The 7,663-nt window shown below is 45.6% G+C and overlaps 1 protein-coding gene across 1 annotated transcript; it reads left to right on the top strand.

Moving 5' to 3' along the window:
- Nucleotides 1–1,633: 1,633 nt before the first annotated feature.
- ABOM_009686 (translation initiation regulator (Gcn20)) lies at nucleotides 1,634–6,943 on the top strand (the record flags this gene model as incomplete). Its single annotated transcript, XM_022536814.1, has 10 exons — nucleotides 1,634–1,696; nucleotides 1,758–2,483; nucleotides 2,578–2,658; nucleotides 2,723–3,026; nucleotides 3,085–3,258; nucleotides 3,312–3,398; nucleotides 3,455–3,923; nucleotides 3,986–4,317; nucleotides 5,410–5,701; nucleotides 5,806–6,943. 10 exons carry the CDS (start codon nucleotides 1,634–1,636, stop codon nucleotides 6,941–6,943), a joined length of 3,666 nt encoding a protein of 1,221 aa, XP_022385755.1.
- Nucleotides 6,944–7,663: the final 720 nt, after the last annotated feature.

The following is a 7,663-nucleotide window of genomic DNA, read 5'->3' as shown; positions in this document are numbered from 1 at the left end:
TTTTACGGGATGATGAACATTGACTGTCACTATCGCCAGCATGATAATCCACTTACAACTTTCTTCCCCCCTTCCTTTTTTACCTTGTAGTCAAACATTAGTAATAAGCAGAAGTGCCTCCTACGGCTTTCCATAACCACCTGCACCCGTGACCTAAGGGGGCGGGGGCGGTTGAACCTAGTACCAGTATGTACTAGTAGTAATCCAAGGAAGAAGCGCCGCTCTGTCAATTTGATTGGACCAGCACTTATTTGCTGCCATGCATCAAGGACCCGTGTTTTTAGGTAGTGAACTACTACTCTGTACTTTGTACTGTATAGTAGTATTTATGATGTAACTCCTCCCTGGTGTTTTTCGCTCTTTATTGCTTGAATTCTCCATGTGTTTCAGTTTGATCCCTTGTTTAATCCCCTTGCTGCTGGTCTCTCCTCCGCCGTACCGTCGGATTCTTCCTGAAACTACCCAAGGCAGGTACACTTGTATCCCTTGCCTTAGGCCACTGCTAGACAGTGTACAAGTATATCCTCGTAGGGACCGCTTAATTGCCCAACGACCTTATAGATACATGCGCGTTATGCGGCTGATAACTTAGGATGATTACTAGTAGTCGAGAATTTGGCCATCATCGAATATCTAGGGATGCCTTTATTTCCCGTTCTGTCTCCCATCTCCCTTGCCAGGTTCACGCAATTTTCTGAGGCAATGCTGACCATTGGAGATTCAAACTCATGAATCCCTGCAATGCCCTATCAAATTTGCCCGACTCAACCGACATATCTAGTATAGACCGTACTGCTAACTACCCTCTGGAGAGCGATCAAGGGGGCTAAGACAAGGTGTTGGTATATAATAGTCGCCTTTCATTCAACTACCTACTGGATAGACTGATTAAGAATAGGAGACCTGCAATCCTGACCCCAGTTCTTTTTGGAATTTCCTGGGCTGCGTTACATACATGATGCCCTATGCTTTGTATACGCTGTCCCGCACAAGTTCGACGGTTGCCAGTTTCCAATTAGATTAACTCGTAGCATCAGAGACATCTGAATGGTTTATTACTGCAATCTGACTTGAATGCTATTCTTCATAATTATCTTTTCTCTTCTTCTTCTTCTTCTTCTTCTTCTTCTTCTTGAGTTATTTTTGGTAGATAGGCCAGTATCTTGGTGGAAGAAATGACCTCTTTTCTATAAGGCCCCATATATGATGTGAAAAGAATTATCATAGATGGCTAAGGGATTAAAGGGAGTAAAATCAAAACCTTCAGATGAAGCCTACTAGTACCAGTAGCATATGAGATACAGTATGTACGTAAACCCGACACTTGTTACAGGCATTTCCGCCCGGAGTGACCTCTATGAAGGTTGCAGAGCAAGCGGGAGCCTTCTGCGAAAGATCAACCAATCCAGAACGTCGTTGACTCCACTTCCGCCACTCCGCTAAAGCCAACTTTAGCCAGAGCCGAAAAAAAAGAAAGAAAGAAAGAAAGAAAGAGAAGACACTCTATGATATTCTATAAGGTCACATAATTGTTCAGTGTTGCATCTGAACTAGTGTTCTTTTTCCTACTCTATACTTTAGATCTCTTCCTCACCTTCCAGGAGCTTTGCTCTTCGATATTAGTGATACCAAGATGGAGGCAGAGCTCCAGTCGCAGATTCCAGGTCTCGACCATGTGATCTCAGAATACTCTGTGGTATTTATTCTAATCGAATTATGATACACGCTGGAGATGGTGGACTAATGAAGAATTATAGGGCTACCTGACACATGCTTCAAGGGCATATGTCGAGGACGCAAATGCCCCGTCACCATTGGCAGAAGCCGCTGACATGGTCACTGAACTTCTGGTTTCTGCATCCGGAGATTTCTCCGACAAAAATGAAAAAGCTATTCGGAACTTAGTGGAAAAGTTCATTTCTTCTTTGAGTTCTGCGGACGGTGTCGATGCGGAGCGGAGGCAAATGCCATTCACTGCTAAGAAGCTAGATCAGGCCATCAATGTTGGGTCCCAGAGAAACATGTCCTCGACTTTGGGACTTGCTGGTGGAAATGTCGACTTGGAATCTGCCAACAGCAGAAAAGTAGAGTCCCGCGTAGACCGCAAGAAGCTTGAAAAGGCAGAGCGAAAGATCCGTGCCAAGCAGGAGAAAAAGCAAATGAAGATGGTGCAATACGAATCGTCCCGTCTCCTCGACCAGCCAGATAGCACCATGTCTTATGAGGAGTTTTTCATGGCTGTTAACCCGCTCCAGCTGGGCTCAGATTCTGCAGCAAAGAGCAAGGACATTAAGATCGATAGCATTGACACCTCTGTTGGTGGTCATCGAATCTTGACCGACGCTTCACTTACCCTGGCGTACGGTCGACGGTACGGTCTTGTCGGTCAAAATGGTATAGGAAAGTCTACTCTTCTGCGGGCCTTGAGCCGTAGAGAAGTCGCAATCCCAAGCCATATATCGATTTTGCATGTTGAACAGGAAGTATGCATTCAACATCTTTTCTTTTTACTCATTCCCTCCCTTTATTATCATTCTTTGATTCGATTTGCTGTACCCTTCTGACGGTTTTAACTAGATCATGGGTGACGACACTCCTGCTCTGCAAGCGGTTCTGGACGCAGACGTATGGCGAAAGCGTCTTCTCGCAGACCAAGATGTCAGTATTGCTTGTCTTGACAACCTTTGTCTTCAACACGTCCGTCCCTCTAACCTACTCGCAGAGAATTACGAAACAATTGACTGCTCTAGAAGCGGAACGATCTTCGATGGCAGACACCTCTACAGATGCCGCCAGGCTTGACCACGAAAGGGAGGGTTTAGACATAACCTTAAGTGATATCCATTCCAAACTTTCAGAAATGGAATCGGACAAAGCCGAATCGCGAGCTGCTAGTATATTGGCTGGTCTTGGCTTTTCACCCGAAAGACAACAGTTTGCAACAAAAACCTTTTCTGGTGGTTGGAGAATGAGATTAGCTCTAGCGCGAGCTCTATTCTGCGAACCAGACTTGCTTCTTCTAGATGGTAAGCTCTTATTGTTACCCCACCCTTTGTGAAGGATTCGGAGTCTAACACGATACAGAGCCCTCCAACATGCTGGACGTTCCGTCCATTACATTCTTATCCAACTACCTCCAGGGATATCCTAGTACTGTTCTTGTGGTCTCGCACGACCGGGCTTTCTTAAATGAGGTTGCTACCGACATTGTACATCAACACTCCGAAAGGCTGGATTACTATAAGGGAGCCAACTTCGGTGGGTCTATTGGCAATATGGTCGCTTAAGTGACGTTAACTAATATACTGTAGACTCGTTCTATGCTACGAAGGAGGAACGGAAGAAGAATGCGAAGCGTGAATACGAAAAACAAATGGCAGAAAGAGCACATTTGCAAGGTTTGTGACTGACCCAATGGAGTATGTCCTGCCAAATAAAGCTGACTGTGATCTAGCATTCATCGATAAATTTAGATACAACGCGGCTAAGTCATCTGAGGCGCAATCTCGAATCAAGAAGCTCGAGAGGATGCCAGTCTTGGAAGCCCCAGAGAGCGATTACGTTGTGCATTTCAAATTTCCAGACGTCGAGAAGCTTTCTCCCCCCATTGTACAGATGTCCGAGATTGCCTTCGGTTATTCCAAGGATAAACCCCTTCTAAGAAATGTTGATCTCGATGTGCAACTTGACTCTCGGATAGGAATTGTTGGACCGAACGGTGCTGGTAAAACCACAGTTTTGAAGCTGCTAACTGGCCAGCTTGAGCCAACTTCTGGCCTTCTTTCGCAACATGCCCGCTTACGTATTGGATACTTTGCCCAACATCACGTTGATGCTCTGGACCTGACGACCAGTGCGGTAAGCTTCATGGCGAAGACCTATCCAGGAAAGACAGATGAGGAATACCGCAGGCATTTGGGAGCGTACGTTGAACCCTCTGTGTTGTGGTGCTTGATTACTAACGTGCGATTCCTGCCTTTATCAGATTTGGAATCACTGGAATGACTGGACTTCAAAAGATGGAGCTCCTGTCTGGAGGACAAAAATCTCGTGTCGCATTTGCTTGCTTGTCGTTGACAAACCCACACATTTTGGTCCTTGATGAACCTTCCAACCACTTGGATATTGAAGGTATGGATGCATTGTCTGAAGCATTGCAGAGGTTCGAAGGTGGTGTCGTGATGGTATCCCACGATGTGACAATGTTGCAGAATGTCTGTACTAGTCTTTGGGTCTGCGACAAGGGAACAGTAACCAAGTTCGATGGCACCGTCAACGCCTACAAGAAGATGATCAGTTCACAAGCCAATGAAGCAGGTGTAGCAGTTGCCCACTAGATAGGGTGCAATTGAAACCCAGCGGGCTGAAATCACAAGCTATACTATTGTGGAGTGAGCTTATATATTCCTTTGCTCTACTACACCTGCAGGTCTGTGAATCAATGAATCAACACCTACTAGTATCTGTTGTTACATAAGATGAATGGATGGTTGTGATGTGTATCCGCTTACAGCGGTTTGTGCTCCCTGCAAATCCTCAAGGGAACTCATTATTATGTTGAAGAACCATATGCAAGACCATCTTTGATTGTTTCATGCTTGTCTGGGCATATTTTATAGAAGAGCCATCGCATGACTTTTATCTGTAACTATTCAGAGAAATGATGAATAATATTACAATTGCGTGAGCGCGTGGCTACATTCAGGTAGTGGCTAAGCAAGATAACTAAGTAATAGCTAATCTCGTTTACGAGATATCTCCAGTCTTTCAGTATAGTTTGTCGGTTGATTCTCCATTATAGCCTTAACGACTAGTAGTCATGAGTCCTACAGTTTAGATGAATAGTAGCAGAGGGCTTCAAAGTCACGAGATGCTAAGCTAAACAGATTTTATCAGTTATGTTCCGCGACCTAGTATTATCGAGCTTTTGATGATGGATACCCGAAGTACCTCAACATGGTGTGTTTGCCTCGGGAATTAAGCCCTTGAGAGTGGGTCCCAGGAGGTGCCAAGCTAAACCTCTCCCGTAGCTCTGACGCTTCCATTTCCAACCACTCAGTCAATGTGTTTGCCTGGGATGGTACTAGTACCGGTGAATCTATTCAATACCAGGAGTATCTTCTTAAACATGGGCACTAGACATGAAAGCGATATATTGGACCCTAATGCTCCTCTACTTAGTTTAGCTAGACACACTACTCACGACCTCCCTGACAATGACGAGGATAGGTACATTGATAGGGAGTCAAATTACTCGGGCACTCGATTTATATGGGCATTGACATTCTCTGCTGGTCTAAGTGGGCTATTGTTTGGTTATGAGTACAGCGTGGCCACTTTCACTTCTCAAAAGGCAAATTACTCTGGTGCTACAATTCAATTACTGACAACTGTGATCGTGAAGCACAGGGGTGATTTCCTCAACGCTCGTATCAATCGACACGGATCTCTCCAACCGCGATCTTACAACACTAGACAAAAGCCTGATAACATCTTGCACAAGCTTGTTTGCTTTGGTTGCGAGTCCCCTTGCTGGGATTCTGGCCGACAGGCTCGGTCGCCGAAAGGTTATATTCGTTGCAGATGTGCTGTTCGCTCTAGGAGCCTTTGTGCAAGCGACCTCCAATGAAGTATGGAGTATGATTGCTGGTAGAAGTATTGTTGGATTAGCTGTCGGCGGCGCGAGCTTGGTCACTCCAATGTAGGTCAACATCTTGTAAACAATAACCCTAGCTGAAGTCGTCCGAGAATACGCAAGCTGCTTGCTTAGAAATATTTATAGTTACTAGCTGATTGTTTCATCAGATACATCTCCGAATTGGCACCATCCAATATGAGGGGCAGACTGGTGACGATTCTCTCCTTGTTCATCACCGGTGGCCAAGTTGTAGCATACATCGTGGGTTGGCTCTTTTCCTCGATTGATGGAGGATGGCGCTGGATTGTCGGCCTTGGAATACTTCCCGCACTTTTCCAGCTTGTTATCCTCACCGCTCTACCTGAAACGCCCCGATGGCTGGCACAAGCAGGATTCGAAACAACTGCTATAGTGGTGCTGGAGAAGATCTACCAGGGCCACCCAGACAGTAAGTACGTCGCTAAACAAATATTACGGGAAATACAGCAGGAGGTAGCAGAAGAATGGTTGGGCTATCGTGATAGTTCTTCTGAGGCCGGCAAAAAGGGGATTCACTACATCTCGCAGCGCATCAAAGACCTCTTCTACATTGGTGGCAATAGAAGAGCTTTGATAATAGCAATGATGCTGCAAGGTTCGCAGCAGCTCTGCGGTTTCAACAGCCTTATGTACTTCTCCGGCCTCATATTTTCATTTCTCTCCTTTTCGTCGCCGACACTCACGTCGCTGTCAGTGGCCACGACTAACTTTCTTTTTACATTGCTTGCATTTATCTACATCGATAGAATCGGCCGACGCCGAATCCTCCTTTATTCCATACCTATCATGACACTATCTCTCATCGTTTGCGCAATAGCATTCTCTTTGGTATCATCAAATTTGTCCTCTTATCCACAGACCAGTGCAGGGTCCAGCGACACCGTGACGGGTGATCTAACGCTCCCTATCGTTATTCTTTTGTGTCTAACTGTTTACACCGCTTCTTACGCCTTCGGGCTTGGCAATGTACCCTGGCAGCAGTCCGAGCTGTTTCCTTTAAGTGTACGGTCTCTCGGGTCTGCACTCGCTACAGCAACGAACTGGGCCTCAAACTTCATTGTCGGGCTTACTTTTCTACCCATGATGGAACTGTTGTCCCCAGGGTGGACCTTTGGGACATATGCCGTCGTCTGTGCAGTTAGCTGGTTTGGTGTGTGGTCGATCTATCCTGAAATGAGTGGACTCGGTTTAGAAGAGGTTAAGGAACTTCTCGCAGATAGCTGGGGTGTCAAGGAAAGTCTGGGGAGGACCCGCAACAGCTCCTAAGAAAAAAAACAAAAATTTTTTGAAAAAAACAGAAACAGAAAGAAAGAGAAAAATCCTACACATATATATGTTTTCATTGACGGGTAGAGATAGGAGAAGCAACCAAAGATATAGGAGGATTCTCAGACTAAGGCGCAACCCGAACTCGCTCTACCGATATACCCAACCACAACAATTTAGGGAGCTATCACGGTTACACTCATAGAGTTTGTCGCCAAGTCTTTCACCCATTCTGGTGGTCCTCTAGAATGACAGTTTGTACCGAAGAGATCTACTGTCGACCAAAAGACTTTGAGCCAGAAAGCTAGGTGCCTCCAGGGTCTACGGCTTCATTACCACTCCAAAGGAGGTGCATGACTTAGATGAACAGCTCTATGGATATAGATGGCCTTGGCGGGGTCTTGTACCTTCCTCTTGAACAATGAAATTAGTCCGCATTGGTGCGGATACCCTCTCACATGAAGCGATTCAACATGTAACGCATAAAGCCAAAAAAGTTTATCTCGAAAGGAAATGTTGGATAAATTAGCACATCATTCCAGACAAGCCTACATAGCAGCTTGGTTAGGGTCACATTTTGGTTGCTACGTAGAGGGGAGAGGTGTTACACGGATAGAGGAAATAGCAGCTACCGGTGATAACAGGTTGCACTTTTCACCCTCCTTGGGTGACCAGTGAAAGTAGTAGAGAGCCATATAACTACTGCGCAAGACACTGTTG

Source organism: Aspergillus bombycis (genome assembly GCF_001792695.1).
Source record: "Aspergillus bombycis strain NRRL26010 chromosome Unknown contig00097, whole genome shotgun sequence".
In the NCBI taxonomy this organism is placed as follows: domain Eukaryota; kingdom Fungi; phylum Ascomycota; class Eurotiomycetes; order Eurotiales; family Aspergillaceae; genus Aspergillus; species Aspergillus bombycis.
Note: the sequence above shows the minus strand (reverse complement) of the source record. Positions and strands in the feature narration are given on the sequence as shown.